Genomic DNA, 18,467 nt, shown 5'->3' with positions numbered 1-18,467 from the left:
TCCCCCTTAGATTACGAGCTAAATATCCACTTTTAGGGCTATTTAGCACCATTTGTTTGTTTTAGGGCAAATAAAGGAAATGTGGCCCCTTATAAAAGTTGAGTACCGATATGTGTCCAACAAATAGTTGTTTCTTTTCCCCTGCTGAAAACTGAAGACGCTCTTGTAAAAGCTCTATTCAAAACGCCCAGAAGTGACACATTTTGAGCTTGAAGATCTGCTGCTACTTTTGGATTAGAAACCTTAAAAGTAACAGTTTTGGACACCTGACAGAGGTGATATAGTGTGAATGTGGGGTGCTGCCATTGAAGTAAAATAAAGTCTTACACTCAATTGCCACTATACCTCAAACATCGTACAGTAATTAGGTGCAAGGACTTGAATAAACATACTTTATTACTTTCCACATACACTCAGGTCAAGAGACAAAAATACGTTTGCTTTTCCAAATGTGCAGTTCCAAATGTCTATATCCCAAGAGTGTACAAAGGTGACCCGTATAAGGGTCCATTTGGTTACCGTTGTACTCTGGTTACTCTTTGTACCTTTGAGCTTCCAAGCGACACACACAAAAGGGAAGATGGCTGATGGACAAGATGGATAATTGACCTGGGAACCTGTTTCCAAATGTCCCCCCGCTCCCGACTCTCCAGTGCTCCGTCTTTCAACTCCAGTGAATGCTTTGAAAAGATGCTTTCTACTGTATGTTAATGCCTACACAACCGCTCCTCTGTGAGGCATGGCCCCCTGCAGGGATGCACATTGGAATGTAGAACAGTTACAGCAGCTATGGCCAATATTTGATGATGGTCTGTGATAAACATACACAGCAATGTACTTACTGTACAGTAAAACTGTTGATTGTGAGTTTGTGAGGTTCTCAAACATGTTTCATGTCAATGATATACAATGTAATTTTACAATGATATACAATGTAATTTTGTCCAATCTGTATGGTACAGTATGTTAATACAATATGACTTTATGATTTCCCTGCTCTGCTATTGAGAAATGTAGGTTGTGTCAAAGGTCATGTCTCACCTAGACACAGGATCTGACAAATTCTGACCTGATGGTCAAGATTAAATTTATTTCCTGAGCAGGCATGCCGGCTCTATTAGCTCAATGGTAAAAATGTCAACACTTGCATAGGAAAACCTGGTGAAGAGGAACGTTACATACAGTGCTGCTTTAAGCTGCACATTTTCAAATGTTTCATTTAAAAAGAAGTTGTGCCAGCAACCCATGAGAGAAGATCTTAGTTGTTAGATTAGGCCTACATGTAGTATTCTACAACTTGGAGAGGGAGAAACCTAGGCATTCTATACATTCTCCCGTTGGATTAGCTTCTGGATGGTGAAATTACCGTTTGTGCAGGTCACATAGGCAAAACATTTGAAGAATACAGTAGCAAAGATATGCAGATCTACTAGCAACTAGCTCACGAAAGTGCCACATCACGACGGGTTGTCTCACACTTACACATGTGAAATGAGAGTTAGCAGAGTAAGCATGAACCTTAATAGTCAATAAACAAGGTAAACAATCACATAAGCAGAGTGAGAGAGTACAATGAAGTTCCTCAACGTAACTAGGATACCAGGTAAACAATGAACCTAGCATCTGTCTAAACCAGTGGTTCTCAAACCTTTTCACGTCAAGGACCCCCATTTCAAAAGATATGCCAGGGAACCCCATAAGAGAAGATTTTAACAGCTTTAGCAGTGATTCTCAACCATTTTAATTTCATGGACCCCCAGTTTGACTTGCATTAGGCTACGGACCCCCTTTTAATGTAATTTCTATCTCTGGGACCCCAATTTACATTGTAAAATCAATGTTAATTTAACTCTGAGAGTGTACGGTTCCATTTGTACACTCTCTGAGTTACAGACCCATAAGGGTCCATTTGGTTCCTAACTATCATTTAGCTGGAGACCCCCTGGAACTCCCTCAAGGACGGCACTTTGGACTCCATTTTGAGGACCAATGGTCTAAATAACATGTTATCTAAATAACATGCTGTACATTTGTGGTTGAGAAAAAATAACATATCTAAATTATAAAAAGCTAAAAATAATAAAACTAGAAACGTGCAATACTGGGAAATTGCAAGTGTGGTTGAACTGACGCTATGGCCACAAGGAATCTGCTGGGAATACATGGGGAAATCACTCAACGCAATTTTGTAGAAGAGGCCTATTTAGTTACTATTCAGCTCTTATTTCTGCTTTATCAAAGTTCTATGGAAGATGGTTATGTCATCTGTAATGGACTTCAGTCCATTACAGATGGCATCTGTGGAAGATGGTTATGTGTCATCAGTTTTTTGTAAGCAAGAGAAGAGGAACTATTCAGTCAGTGGTTTGCACAATAAGATGTCCCATGTTTCGTGCCTATAAGCCTACTGCGGTCACCTCAAATTCCTAAAGTTGCATGGGCGCTGCTCTCTCATTGGCTGAAGGTTACTCTATAAAGAAGAAGAAGAAAGTTGGATGAGAACTACTGTTTGGTTGCCCTGTAGGCAACCACACAGGGTTATAACATTTGTAATAATACAAAATCACACATAGTGTGAAGTGAGTGGTGCTATTTATTTCATCAAGCGTCCTGCCATCCAATCACAGCGCTTCCTGCGAAGTTTGGCAAATGGGACCCTGGGCAAGTGGGCATACAACAATCTTTGAGCCGTTTGTGCCAAGATGTAGGCCATATCTAGGCCAGATGTAGGCCACGCTTCAGTTTACTGTCCGTTTACGGACATTTTTTAACACGTTTCTTCCCATCGGTTTTTGACCAGACAAAGCCAGATGTTCCAGGAGCACCGCTCAAAAAGAAAGAAAGAAATATCAAAAAGCATTAAAACAAGTGACGAGATGAGTGCTATAGGGGACGAGTTGGAGTCTGAAAAGGTCAGTGCTAGGGGGTGAGGTGGAGTCTGAAGAGGTGAGTGCTATAGGGGTGAAGAGGAGTCTGAAGTGGTGCTAGCTTGGGGGTGAGTCTGCAGTTCTGACTGCAATGAGGAGTTTATTGAACAGTTTGGGTCACTTTGGGAGCCAGGAGGGAGAAGAGTCTGGGACGTGTGAAACGTTGTCCAGGGTGATTTAGGGAAGGCTCGGACAGCATTCCTGTGTTAGCTGATCATCTAAGGGCTTCTTGCATGTCAAATAGCGAAATGAGCCGGTGTGTCTCGTGTGAGCTTGTATACTGGCTATTTTCACTATGTCTTTAACCTTTTGAAAAAAATGACACTATTTTTGAGCTATCAAAAACATCTTGCTCTGAGTCTGTCCACTAATCTGGCCGCCAGGGGGCTCTGAGATTGACTTAAGTGTGTGTCATGGCAGCCTGGACTCCCATGTAATGGGCTCCCAGTGGACAAGGAGGAACATTAAGTGGATTACAGATTTTCCTGGCTGATTAGCAGTAGTTGGAACAGTGGCGGGTCTGACCTTGGACCATAGGGGGTTTTGCAGCACTACTGTATACAGTGGTCTGTCCAACTGTTGTGTGAATGAATGAGCTGGACCTTTTGACTGCTTGCTTGGATGGTGCTTCCAGTGCCTGTCTAATAATAGAGAGGTCACAGCTGTTGCCATGCGTCCAGTCACAAGAAATCGGGACCAGAACACGCAAAGCCAAGTTTACTCAATGAGTCATTCTGGATATGACCAACCGCCTTTTATACTGTCATTAACATGTTGAACTCATAATTGTTGAGGAGCAATAGCACTTTTTCTTTTTTAATCCCGACCCTAATTTAGTTTTTATCTCAACTGATTCCTCCCCACATACATTTGTTGTATCCTACTGTCTGACTCACCTGCTGCCAGTGAGGAGCCCCCACCGGGAGGAAGTAGACGTAGAGCCTTCGTCCTGTACTCCTCCCCAGGGGCGTCACACCAAATTCTGGGCCCTGGGTACAAGGATTCACTGTGGGCCCCCCATGAATGTTAAATATTGAAAAATAGCAGATATACAACCAAGTGCCGCGCTGCGAGCTTGTAGATCTGCTATTTTTGAAAAATCGTGAAAATGTGTGCAAGAAACCTATGTTTCCATGTCAGTGATGCTCAAACTTTTTTCACGTGAAGGACCCCCAAAATGATATGAATTTGGCCACAGACACACAAACTATTTAGTTCCAGTGACCCCCCCAACCCCCGGAAGCAAAATTTGAGTTACAAATGTTCGCTTAAAAAATACATATTCAAAGATTTGCACACATTTTCACGACTTTTCAAAAATAGCAGATCTACAAGATCGCAGTGCGGCACTCGGTGCCGCGCTGTGAGCTTGTATATCTGCTATTTTTCAATAGCTAAAGTTACTAGGGCCCCTCCACCTTGGGCCCTGGTAACTCAGTCCCACTTTCCTACCCCTTGTGACGCCCCTGCTCCTCCCGCCCAACACTCCCATGCTGACAGGTGCCTCCCCAGCCTGTAGGAATGCAATGACAAATTATCACCCTCCCCGCCCAGCTTCCCTCCCCCAAACACGGGCCAACTGTGCCTCGTATAGACGCACCCAGTTGGACCCCGTCCCGAGTTGGTGTTGGCTACCACACTCTCGCATCGCATTGCTCTGCGGTGTAGGGCAGGCACTTAACCTCTGCGCCAACCCATGAGACCTAGGGCCCTATTTTGAACCAGGTCTTAAGCCTTATGCCTTAACTTCTTTGCCTTTTTTTACTATTTTGTTTTTGTTTTTTAAATATTTCAAATAGCTGATCTGCAAGTTCACAACATGCAGATGTAGATCAGCATTTGAAGTATTTAAAAATGTTTTTCAAAATAGTGAAAAAAAGGTAAAGAAGTTAAGGCATAAGGCATAAGGCATAAGACCTGGTTCAAAATAATAGGGCCCCTAGTCTGTTTGAAGGTAGTCCAACATTTGAAAAATGTTGCCCATGTTGTCTGTGTGTTCTCAGTGTAATATCAGTTCAACTCAGGGGGTCATCGCCATGTTTTGTCAAAATTCCATTTTTGCTGTGGACATACAAAATGAGTGGACAACTATATTATCAGAAACACATAAAGAGATAGCCCTGAATGACCAAAACCTTTATTAGTTTCAAATATAGCCTATAACAAAAACATTCTGCCAAACTAGTAGGGAATACAAATGCAATTTCAGTAGTCAAAGTATGGCCATGCTCAGAATCAGAAAACAACTTTATTGTCACATGACAGGTTTACAGGTGTAATGATGTGGGTGAAATTTGCTAGATTGATGGTGGGGTGAGGGGAGCAAGGAGCAATGACAATGAGAAAGGAAATCACACAGTAAATAGAAGCATGTCAGGGATCAAAGATATACCAGTAAGACGTAACAGGGCATCATCTCTGGGATACGATCCCTTTTATGCCCATATATGGAGATCCCTAGCAGAATCCCTTTTATGTCCATATATGGAGATCCCTGCTCTGAGTATCTGACATCACTGTGATGTCACCTGTTTATGCCCATATATGGAGATCCCTGCTCTGGGTATCTGACATCACTGTGATGTCACATGTGTTAGGCATTATCTGTCCGGACGACCGGACAGACAGACACGGACAAACTGTGACGGTTCTGATAGTAAACTGCGACCTACGGTCGCAATAAAGCTACACAGAGCATAATCGAGCTGGAACAGCACTGTATGTACGGTACATATACGGTACATATACAGTAGGTGCATAAAGTTAGGCACAAAGGTCGTTGCACTTCGGTAGGTCCACAAAGCAGCATTGTTGTAGCCTAGCTGGCATTAGCTAGACTGATAACGTGGATTCACTATCAGTCTGGCTAGCATTGTTGTACATGAGATGAAGTGCAAACGGAGTGTCAACGTATTGTCAGGTACATAGTCCTAGAAGGACTGTGACTTTCATAGGTAAAATCCACATGGTAGATTCACAAGGAAAAGTCCAAGGCCTCAATAGTCTGATGGTAGCTGAGTGCAGTGATGCAAAAGTACTCACATGTTTAACTTAAAGTAAAAGTATCAATACTGCAATGTAGATATACTATGTTCCAAATAGAAGTCCCGCATTAAAAATGTACTTGAGTAAAAAGTACAAAAGTATAAGGGCACGGCCACACCGCACTTTTATTCTACCTATATGAGGGCAAATTCTGCCAATGCATTTCAATGAGAATGGAGCGGGTTTTTTGTTGCAGAAATCCGCTGCAGGGGTGGAAGAGAGCAAGCAAGCAACTGTGAAGGTCGGAGCTGATTGGAGGCCTGGTGCCTCCACTGCTCTGATTGTCATCTACCTCCAACCAGGAGCGTGCGCACACACACACACACACACACACACACACACACACACACACACACACACACACACACACACACACACACACACACACACACACACACACACACACACACACACACCGTGGCAGAGGCCCTAGGGCCATACGTCGTAAGTGTGTATGCAGGACATTTGCTGTGTGACAAACTGAGCTATATCTACAATCAGCAGCTTGAGACAGTTATCTAAAATCTCGCTACTGTTATTATTAAGGACGGGTGTTTTGCGTTGCATTAATGCCGTAATCCAATTCATTATGATGCAAATGAAAACTGGTTGTTATGCAATAAGCAGCAGCTGCCAACAGTCTGTGACTGCCATACAGAAGCAGACTGACTGGCTCATGAGAACACAATTTTGAGCCAGTTGTTTCATAGTTATTAATCATAGCAGAGTTACAGTGGTGGAAACTCTAATGTTTTACTGTACTTGGGTAAGAGTATTGGCATCAAAATGTACTTAGAGTACCAAAAGTAAAAGTGTATCAAAAATATTGTGAAAATAACATATCTACAAGCTTACAGTGTGTTGCAAAGTAATGCATGGTGAGCTTGTAGATTTGCTATTTTTAAATAGCCAAAGTAGGGCTGAAGTGGTTTATTTACAGTAATTAAAATCTAAGTAACCAGTAGCCTAACTAAAGTTGTCACTTATTCTTATAGAAAAATGTGTGTGTGTGTGTGTGAGTGTGTGTGTGTGTGTGTGTGTGTGTGTGTGTGTGTGTGTGTGTGTGTGTGTGTGTGTGTGTGTGTGTGTGTGTGCGCGCGCGCGCATGCATGCGTAATAAAGTAGTTAATATGTTCCCATTTAGATATTGGTAGAGAGATACCATGCTCTCTCACTCTGTCATGGAAAGTCTTAAATTAAGGCACAAAACGTGTCATTTTTATGAATTTCGCTGAATTAAGAGATCAGTTGTAGGCCTAAAATGGGTGTTAAAGCTTTAAGTTATGTTGCATAAGAATAAGAATAAAACACAATAGTGTATAAATGATTAAAGTAAAAAAAAATGCTAGGTCAGAAATAGTTCTTATAGTTCCTGGAAAGAACATGCATGGAATACAAAGGGCATTAAAAAAGGGGGCCTAAATATACAACATATACTGCATATATGCTGCATTTTCTGCATATATACAATACAGCACCAACTCTTTGCAAGTTTTTTTCCCCCCCTTTATGAACACAACTTTTGAAACACGTCAATGTATGCAAAGCCCAATGAAGGCATCATCATGCATGCGTCAGTGCCATTAGAACAAAAGTGATGGCGACAACAGCGTTGCGTGACGTCAGCCCTGACTCCTTTGCTTTTTGGGGGAGGAGGGGAAGAGGAGGGGCGATGCTCCCCCCACCCCCCCAATACCCACCACCCACATCTCGCGAGAAGAGCCGGGTCTCCGCCCATCCTGCTTTAAAGGCGTGCTGCGGCGTGTGAAGCAGAGGAGAAGGAACAAACATCCAGCACATACACACACTACAGCATCCTGTTCTTCTCTGTATATGTGTGTGTGTATGTGTGTGTCATCCTCACTTCTTCTCTAAGGATCACATAGAAAAGAAAGAGAGAAAATCCTCACATCCGAAGGGGAAAAAAGGTCGGTCGGTCGGTCGCTCGCTCGTTCGGTTCGTTCCTGGGAAGACTTTTCTACCCGGCTGTTTCCAGACGGACCCCCGCGCTTGTGGATGCTCCCCCCGCCATACCTTCCTCCCCCCGCCCGCCGACAGGCTCCAGGCAGCGGATAAACCGAAGCGAGGCGAAGCGCCGGAGCAGGGCGTGCTGCTTCCATTTTATAAAAAAAACATCCACATTCACCCGGAGTGGAGCTACGCCGAGGCAACTTAGAAAGAGAGGGAGAGAGAGCATTTTGAGTGTGTGTGTGTGCGTGCGAGACGAGTGTTTGTCAGTGTGTGTGTGTGAGGCGGCGCGTGCGTGTGTGTATATGTGTGCGTGCGCGTGCCCGGGAAGCAGCAGCAGCAGCAGCCGGGTTACTTTGGGAGAAACAGCACGCGGAAGTTTTGTGTCTCATTGATCTGGGTGTGAGTAGTGAGTGACTGATACCAGAATGTCCGCGCCGACCTCCTCGCCCTCCGCGGAGACGGAGACCCCCGCCACGGCCACGGCCCTCCTCGACACGGCGGACCCCTCCCCGCCGGCCCTCCACCCCACGCCCAGCCAGAGCCGCTTCCAGGTGGACATTGTGCCCGACGCGGCCGCCGCAGCAGCAGCAGCCGCCGCGGCAGCAGCTGCCGGCGGTGACGGCGCGTCCTCCTCCGACGCGTCGAGCTCCGCCGCCGCCGCGGAGGAGGCGAAAGGCCGGTTCCGGGTGGTGAACTTCGCGGCGGGCGACGCCGAGGAGGCGCCGGTCCACGAAGGCGGCGTGCACGGCAACGGGGACACGGTGATGAGCGAGACGTCGCTGCACTCGTCGACGGGCGGCCAGCATCACTACCACTACGACACGCACACCAACACCTACTACCTGCGCACCTTCGGCCACAACACCATCGACGCCGTGCCCAACATCGACTTCTACCGGCAGACGGCGGCGCCGCTCGGGGAGAAGCTGATCAGGCCCACGCTGAGCGAGCTCCACGATGAGCTGGACAAGGTGAGAGACTGAGAGACACACACACACACACACACACACACACACACACCGACACTGACACACCGCACGCGTCAGGATGCGCGACAGGCGACAGATAGCCTGGCTGGTGGCCGGGCATCACCTCGATCTCGGTTTCTCAACCCCTGGTCCGGGACCCACTGGGGGGTCGCCGTCCAAAAGGACCTTTGCTGGTCTGTAACTATGAGAGTGGTTAAATTGGAACGGTCTTTCATCTTTGGGACCCAAATCTACACTAAAATGCTCAGTGTTAGTTTAACTCAGAGTTTCAGACCCATAAGGGTCAAGTTTGTACCTCCTGGTGGTACCCAGACTGACCTTGAGCACCACAGTGATCTTTATGTATTGATCTCCTGGTTTCTCATTACCACTCCACATTTGTACTTGGCTATTTCGAAAATGGCAGATCTTTAGGCCCTCTGAGCTTGTAGATCTGGTATTTTCTTTTTACATTTGACCAAATACTGGTACCTGATTATACATACTGTATCATACTGTACAACATTTTCAAAAAGTGCTTTAAAAAGGTATTAAAGGAGTAGTTCACCCCCAAAATGACTTTTTATCCATTGATTACTCATGCCATGGAGACTAGAGTTCAATAATATTCTTTGTTTTTTGTCACATTCCTAAGACAAAAATGTGATAACAATAAATTTACCCCCATTCGTTCCGGATGGGGGCCCGTTTCGAAACGGGTCCCCATCCGAAATCAATGGGGGTAAATTTACTCGAATCAAATTTTTGTCTTAGGAATGCGACAAAAACCCAAAAATATTATTGAACTCATGTCTCCATGGCGTGAGTAATCGATAGAAGAAAAAAAAACATTTTGGGGGTGAACTACTCCTTTAACTGATTAAAACGAAGAAAACACAACACTTTTTCCTATCACAACATGGATATAACATCAATACGCTGCCCAGCCCACACACAGACACACACACACACACACACACACACACACACACACACACACACCAAATTCGACCTGTCTCTTTATTTGCGGGCCAGCCTTTCAGGGGAGTGTTGTTTACTGGGGGTATCTATGACTACAGACGTCCTTTTGTTCAAGGACCATACATTGTTTTATTTGTGTCCCATACACGCATTGTTGTCTTTCACATGGCATGTGGTCCAACCCCCCCCTCCCCTCCCCCCACAGAGCCCCCTCCGAAGGACAGTGAGTCAAGGCGCGCCCACATCCTCTCCCATCATGGGAAGTCGTAAAATAGATTCATGGTCAAATTATTTACAATAACAATTTAGTGTGGTTGGTTAATAGCTCCCCCTTCAACATTCTAACCATTGTATTCGTTCACGAGGCGGCACTCAGAGCCAATTAAGTATTGATAAATAAGCTTCATTTTTTTAGTTTTTTTTATGAATCTGCCAGGAAAGATAATGTCCCATGGAGACTACTTCAAGGTTGAGAGGCTGATAAAGACTTCAATGCCATTATATCGTCCCTATTGGGTGGAAACCTCACACGTCCAACACTGTTACTTTCCAAGATTCAAGAAAAAAACAGAAGTAGCAGATCTACAAGCTCAAAGCGTGTTGCTTTACGCTGCCTTTCCAGCTTGCTGATCTGCTACTTTTGATGCTTTTGTGTGATGCTGCAGTATGATCAAGCATGATCATTTATGGAGAAAAAAAACACCAAGTTAGAATATGGACACAGGTTTCTGCCCAACAGCAACGATATATTTGTTTTTCCTGCTCTAAATGTATTTTTATATCTATAGAATAAAACACAACAACCTCTAAAGCCTATAAGGTCGATGGTGAAGCACGACCATTATTGATTCAGAAGTGGATTAGTAACTTGAAGCTGGTTGAAATGGTCCGTGTTGAAGAGCTGCTGTGTCAGAGTACCCCGAGCTTAACTTATTACAATGTCTTCTTGGCTCGGAGCAGAGGAAAAAATGATATGTTGTGATTTTTCCTTCACCTCAGGTAGAAAATGTTTTAGTCTGCGTGCCGTATAATGCTTTTTATGTTTTTTACAGAATTCACTACCAACCATTTTATTGAACGTGGATGCTTGTTGGGAATTTTCCGAACGGCAGTTTTCTTAGCCACTTAAAACCTTTATACTTTGTTGACAAGAGTCCCCCAGGGGGTCTAGGGCCCCCTAATATTTTCCTTCTACGCCAATATCTCTGTCGAAAATAGGCCGTTTACATGCTCACAATGGGTGCGTTTATATGCACATTCAGAATGCCATTCAGAATGAACTTATTCTGAATAGAGCTTCATTCCCAAACGTTTACATGGGACCTGAATACAAGTATCCCTCATTCCACTGTCGTTTACATGACCAAAGGATTCATTCGGAATAGAACTTTGGGCATGCGCAAAGTAGGCCTACTTCAGTTCGGAGAGGGGGGGGGGGGGGGGGGGGGGCAGTTCAGACAGCAGTTAATTCCGAATGGAGCGTTCATATGACAAATGTATCCCGATTGAAACGGCATAAACCACCTCTTCAGACCAGAATGAAAATTAATTCGGGTCAGACCGGAATGGCCATTCCTAAACGTTTATATGAGCATTTCTATTCTGAAGGAGCAGTCATTCAGAATATAAGTGGAATACATCTGTGCATATAAATGCACCCAATGTGTAGTGAGCTTGTTGAGTGGTTAAGATGCAAGTGGCTTCATATTAGTCCCACTCCCAACCTGTTGCTACAGCTTACATACACATCACTGTGTACTGACATGTGTGGCAAATGATACACAGACAATGACAGGAACAATGTAGATCAACTTCACCTTAAAACACCCCTAGCAATGGCATCATGTCAAATGCTTATCATGTTTTACTGATGTTTTTGTTAATTAGGAGCGACAGACTGTAGCACCACTCTCTGCCAAAGACACATTACCTCTTGGGTACAATAAAGTGCCTCTATCCATCTCTCTCTCTCTATCTCTCCCTTTCTCTCCATCTCTGTATCTGACTCACTCTCTCTTCGGTCTCTCCCAACATTTAACAATGGCTTATATAATGGGGTGGAAATGGAAGATGTATTTTCATATCCTGCCTGGTATGCTTTCTCTCTACATGATATTGTGATATGCCGGTGTTAACTGTCTGGCTGTGTTGCGTTTCAACTCATCGGATGTTCATATCGCGTCACGTGTGCAGCAGCACAATGGACCATTTTTTAGAAATTCATAGGCGGTGGCCCAAGTTCCGGTACATGTACTTGTCCTATGCCTTTTTGTGCTTATCAGTATCATTTAGGGATGACGGGACGATATGAAAATGACATGTTATTATGATCACTGTGGCAAAAATAATTGCAATTTAACGATATTATCACGATAATAAAAATATGCTTCAAACTTCAAATGCCACTTTTGGTAACAACTTGAACCCCCAGCCAGCATCCCTGTTCTGGGTGGAACGTTCGCCAAAGATGGCGATCTGAAATCTCACAACGTGCTGTGAGCTTGTAGATCGGCTATTTTTGGCAAATCGATTTGTGTAGAGTGAAATAAGAGCATACCAAGTGCGCTCTTTACAAGTCCGTTTTTTTTTGCAGCCCAAAAAAAAGCTAATTTCATCCTAAGTTATGACGGAGGACAATTTTACGATAAATTAAAATCCCCTCAATACGATTATTGTGAGCATTCTTTTATCGTGATAAACGAAAGTAACGATTATCGTCTTATCCAGAGTGTCGTGTTTTCCCAGAAACAATTGAAAGATTTTGAACTGAACATCAATTCCCATTAGCTGTGTGTTATTGTATTAACAGCTGGTGAGTCAGGTATGCATAAAAAACTCTGCATTGGTAGAAAGTGTTTGACTCGATTGGAGACGCCTCGCAAAAACAGTTAGGGCCCAGTTTGAAGGAAGTAAATGACACACTTGAACTTTTTAAGTGAGATGTTTACACAGCCGACATGTTTGTGTTTCGAGTCGGGCTGCTGTACTTTTGTTTTGGACGTGGGACTTGGAATCGAGCCAACCCGCAGTTGACCGCATTTAATCTAATCTAAAAGCATGAACTACATTAGTAACATGACCAAGTTACTATAATCTGTTTAATGTTACCCAAGCCAAAGATTAAATTCAATATAACTTTTTTTTAAATTTCCTGTAGAGAAATTGTTTTGGACATACAAGGTTTCCACCCAACAACAGCGAAGATGATCGTTCTAGTTAGTTATATAGTCTATTAATAATAGTGGCTACAAGCTTAAAGGAGTATATGAGATGAGCTACACTCTCAGCTGGTAAGCGAATAACCATATGACCTTCATCAGATGATCCGATGGAGGTCACGTGTGACGGAGACGTCACGCTTTGAAGTTTCTTTGAAGCCGGGAACTTCTACAAGGGCAAATGCCGCTATTCACACACGCACACGTGTGTTCTTAAGTGGTGCTCGTCTAAGACATGACATGAGGGCGTGTGTTTATTGGTCTAGTGTGTTTACAGTGGCATGCTAGCTGGGTGAGTTGTGAGGACTCGAGGAACGGGGGCCTGAGAAGACATATTGCCCCCTAGATGTGATGTGTTCCCTTTCCCCGGGGATGTCTTGCATAATGCTTCCTGTTTGGTCGTGTTCTCGTCACATCAGCGCTGCACTCTGCGGTGCTCTGTTCATTGTTATGGCGTCAGTGTCTTGGCAAGCGCTCCGGCGATGCCGTTGGATGATGTATGTTGGCCGAAATGTTTATATATCTGTGTTTAATGAAAGTCACAATGGATGTTCGGACGGGGAGCAGTCGAGCAGCGCACGTGCACAGGTTCAGAACGGGCCACGCGGTTGTGCAGCACAGTTTACAGTTTGAAGTTTGGGACTATTCAGTCTAACCACATTTTAAAGAGTTTCATATTTGTGTTTAGAAGTCTGTGACCTCTGCTAAGGTCTCCCGCCATTGCTCATTTGAAAGTGAGCGGTTCTTAAGCCTGATGTCACATGATGCGGGAAACGGCTACAAGCTCACAACGCTTTGCATCGTGACGCGCTGTGAGCTTGTAGATCGCCTATTTCCGGAGCACGAGACGGCGGGTAACCCAGGTATAAATCAGGCTTTAATAACGTATAACTTTGAGATATTCCTTAGCCGGCTCAGGAGACGCTATAAGATTATTTTCTTACAATTTTTTGCTTAGTCTGGAATGACCGTAAAGCATTCTGTTTGACCCTGAACGCAGGCAGCCCTCCCCCTGGCCTGTACACAGTTCAAGATCGCGGCGTCTGCTCCTAGTTAATGCAGAAATGAATCAAAACGGAAAGAAAGTAAGCCTCCCCCTCCCCCCTTTCCCCAGCCATGACTCCTAGAAGGTGATTCTGCATCAGCCGTAAAGTAGTTTTTGATGAAAAGGGCTGGTATGTATCTTCCTCCTTCAAGGTCGCTGCGGTCAGAAAGAGAAGGTTCCTATTGTTGGTGCCCTCAGATGATCACAGGGGGAGGGGAGGGCATGTCAGTGAAAGTCAAACGCCCGGCCGGGTCCCGTGTCATTTAGTGTCATCGCCAAGACATTATCTGCTGTTGGCAGATATGTGGGGGGAAAAAAAGTCAGATGATAGACTGTGATTTAATTATATAGTTAATAAGCTGCCGCTGTAGGTCTAGGAAATTGCTTCTTCTTTAGGTTGGTCTTTGAATGTGACCGTGAGTTTTTTCCCTGTTTCTTTTTTTTTTAAAGTCACTGTTTCTCAACGTAAGGACCGGGGCCCACCCCAGGGGTCCAAATATGGACCCTTGCGGGTCTTCAACTCTTGAGTGTAATGGAATGTACACTCAGAGAGTTAAATTAACACTGATGGATTACACAGTTAATTGGGGTCCAAACTAAGGTATCAAATCAAATGTCTTAATGCACATCGTTGCCGTCAGGGAGAAACCTCTAAGCTCCATTTTTCAACTTTTAGTTGTTTTTTCCCCCTGCAGATGAGAAAGCCATTCTTGCATTGTTGTGTTGCCACACAAAATGAATGAAAGTAGCTGATCTAGCATTGCATCGCGTTGTTGCCATCTTTCTGATGGCAATGATGCCAAACTACAAAAATAACATAAAATACAATAAAAGGCAGAGAGATCACAGGAGGAAATTGCGTTCTTCTCTCGCTTGTTGTTGTTTTTGAATGTGACCGTGAGCTTGAGCTGCCTCAGTTCCCCAGCCAGCGTATGGCACGGTATCCTCTGGGTAAGATGATGATGAGCACTGACTCTCACATCCCCCCCCCTCCTATCGGTTGTCACAGGGCGGCCAGCAGAGCAGCAGCAGCAGGCAGCAGCGTGCTATAGGAGCATATTGACTGGCCGGTAAACCGCTGACAGGGCAGATTGATTTAGCGGCAGGCAGCCAAGCATGCCTTGGGTTTGCATATCGATGCCTGGTGGCCCTGACTGTCACTGTCCCCAACCCAAACATGCTACTGTCTGTCCCAGTGACACGTTACGCTACACACACTCACACACACACACACACACACACACACACACACACACACACACACACACACACACACACACACACACACACACACACACACACACAGCCACACATCATGTCTGCTTATATCGAGGCCGGGAGGGGGGACACACACCAAATGTCCCCTTTTGAATTTGTTGTGTTGTGTTTTATTTGTCAATCGATGTTTGCCTCAACAGCAGTGAGGTAGTTCCTCATGTAAACCCGGTTGCTCAATCAACAGTCACACTAGGATAAACAGTGACCGGGCATTTTCACTGTGTCTGAACAATCAAACGGAAAATTTCCTTTGGCATTTAAATATTAAACAAAGAGTCGATTATAGTGTAGTTACATAAAATTATTCCAAGGCGGAAAAATTGGTAAATGAATAATAGAGTGAAGTAATTTCTGGTCTGGTCGTGAATCGGTTGCATTTAGTTGAAAACGGGGACACTCTCTTCATGGAGTTGAAAGTCAATTGACTTTAAAACCATGGTGCATTAGTTATTTTTAAGTGGGATCCAGGGACCTTCAGGGTCCTTGAGGGGGACAATATGGCCTATGGCCTATGTAGACATCTGGGGTGGGGCTGCAAATATGGATTGTTTTCTTAATGATTTTCTTTCGATTTATCTTTTTCGATTAGTCCATTGAGATGAATGACATTTTTATATGTACATAAATCAGCGAATCGACTAATCACTTAAAACCTATTTTATACTTTCTGGCAAAGCGGTCTCGTGCAAAAACATAGTTAAAAGGGCCTACCACTCTCACTATGTCAGAAAAAAGTCCTCCCCCTTTCTCCCCTTTCTTATTTCCACACATCAACTCTAAGGTATATTAATGACAGTTCAATGTTGAAAATTAGTGATATTCCCCTTAAGAGCTGATCTACAAACTTGCAGCGTTTCACCTTGTGGTGCGTGAGCTTGTAGATCAGCTTTTTTTTTTTAAGGATTTCAAACATTTCGCCTATAAAGACAAAGATCGATTATTAATTTTATTAAATGATCAATTATCGCAACTGTTGCACCCCTAATCTGGGGGGGCCTTGTTGTGTGTGTTTGAGAATCAGTGCATGTGCGTGTGTAGCTGCTCTGTAGGTGGTCAAAAGCACAAGATGTCGTGTCAGGAACTGATTGCGTTGCACACAGGAAATGCTTGTTGAGGTGCACTGCCTGCATTACACCATGTTGGTTAAGAAATGCTGTTCAGAAGTGCCCACATTTAAACACTCACAGATATGGCATTTGATTTGAACATTGTGTACTTTGTACAATGGCGATCAGCAGTATCAAAAATGTCAGTTTAAGCTTTAAGGTATATGGTATATGATACCATCGCAGTCAATTGACTCAACATAACAGAATACCTCTGATATGGTCCTTGGTTTCCCCCCACTCTTTTTCACTAAGCGTCAAACTCGACAAGGATAAGAAATCTACAACCTCACAACGTGTTCCAAGCAACACAACGACAACGCGATGTGAGCTTATAGATCTGCTGTTCTTCCTTCGCCGAATGTTCATCCCCCAGAATGGAGACGCTAGGGTTCACGTAGTTGCGGTTAGGTTCTACTTTGTTAGAAACACCGCACAGCACATGTCGAAGACTGTTGCCTCGACAGTGTTTTAAGTTGAAAAGTCAACATTTTTGACAAGTTGCTCCTCCTGTTTCTGTACATGTAGCTGAACAGGGTTTATTGCTGGAGGGTGGGTCATGTTTTGGTGGCTGAGACCGGCTGTGTTGGCCAAGTCAAATACACAAACCCCCCCATTTCATGATTTCAATCTCTGTGACCATACACTGTAAAATCTGTTTTAATTAAACTGAGTGTACGTATGGGTCCATTTGGTTCCATTTATATACATACATTCTGAGAGTTACAGACCCCTAAGAGTCAATTTGGCTTCCTGATCTAAATATTGTTTTGCTGGGGACCCTCTGGAACTCCACGTTGAGAACCCTTGTTGTAGAAGGAAAAGAAATGAGGGGGGCCAAGAAAGTATTGCGTACCCCCGTGGGACCCCTGTCAGCGAAGTATATAGGGATTTAAGTGATTAAGGGGAGGGTCCCCCAAAATGCCAAATACAACCAAATCTTTTGAGTTTTCTTATTTGTCACTCACATTCCATAGAGGACCATTTTTTTTAGTGGATGGCAGTGTGTGTTTTATGTTGTAATGTAAAACTCTACTTACCCTGAATAATCAGATTACAGGGATAAACCTGCGTGTTTGTTTACATGGTTTTTTTGTTGTTGGAAGCATCGGCCATCCTCTGCCATAACAGCGACCTGAGGCTGAGGGTAGTACTGTCACTGTGTCACATGAGTGTAAGTGCTTAACCCATTTAGAACGGGTACACATTATAGTGTATTATTATTTTATGCTTTAACTATTGAAAAATGGCAGATATACAAGCTCACAGCGCGGCACCGAGTGCCGCGCTGCGAGCTTGTAGATCTGCTATTTTTGAAAGCTTGTGAAAATTTGAATTTGGACCCGATTCTATAAGTGTCTTTTGAAAAACCCTACGTTTCTATGTCAGCAATCTGGCCAGCCATCGTCAGAGAAAAGGTCCTTTTCACTTCAACTGGAGTTTAGTTAGTCTGTTCTTGAGAGACTACTATGTCAGTGGTTCTCAAACCTTTTCATGTGAAGGACCCCCAAAATTATATGAATTTGGCCACGGACCCCATCTCAAAATATTTAGTTCCAGGGACTACCCAGAAGCAAAATACATACATTCAAAGATCTGCACACATTTTCACGACTTAAAAAAAAAATAGCAGATCTACAAGCTCGCAGCGCGGCACTCGGTGCCGCGCTGTGAGCTTGTATATCTGCTATTTTTCACTGGTTAAAGCATTCAATAATCCTAAATGGGTTTTAAGGTGAATGGATGGTGTATTTTTATAATGTTGTGCCCTGTTTACAGGCCGCCGTAATGAGGAGGTGGTGCTGGGAGGTTAGCTCTGCTCGCTACACAAAGCAAGCTGTGTGTGGTGTAAAGTAACTTGAGTACATTTACTCATGTACTGTCCTTAAAGTAAAAGTTTTAGGTACTTTTACTTTACTGGATTATCT

General features: G+C 44.0%; 1 protein-coding gene across 1 annotated transcript in view; it reads left to right on the top strand.

Moving 5' to 3' along the window:
* Positions 1 to 8,368: 8,368 nt before the first annotated feature.
* slc12a2 (solute carrier family 12 member 2) overlaps positions 8,369 to 18,467 on the top strand; it is a gene marked incomplete at both ends in the record, with an annotated part of 72,040 nt that continues 61,941 nt past the window's right edge. The window contains one exon of the mRNA XM_080742879.1: positions 8,369 to 8,914. Within this exon, the coding sequence (XP_080599005.1) occupies positions 8,369 to 8,914 (546 nt within the window). The remainder of the gene's footprint in view (positions 8,915 to 18,467) is intronic.

This window comes from Nannobrachium achirus (genome assembly GCF_963921795.1).
Source record: "Nannobrachium achirus genome assembly, chromosome: 15".
NCBI classification, from domain to species: domain Eukaryota; kingdom Metazoa; phylum Chordata; class Actinopteri; order Myctophiformes; family Myctophidae; genus Nannobrachium; species Nannobrachium achirus.
The sequence above is the reverse complement of the archived record's forward strand: the minus strand, read 5'-3'. Positions and strand labels throughout refer to the sequence as shown.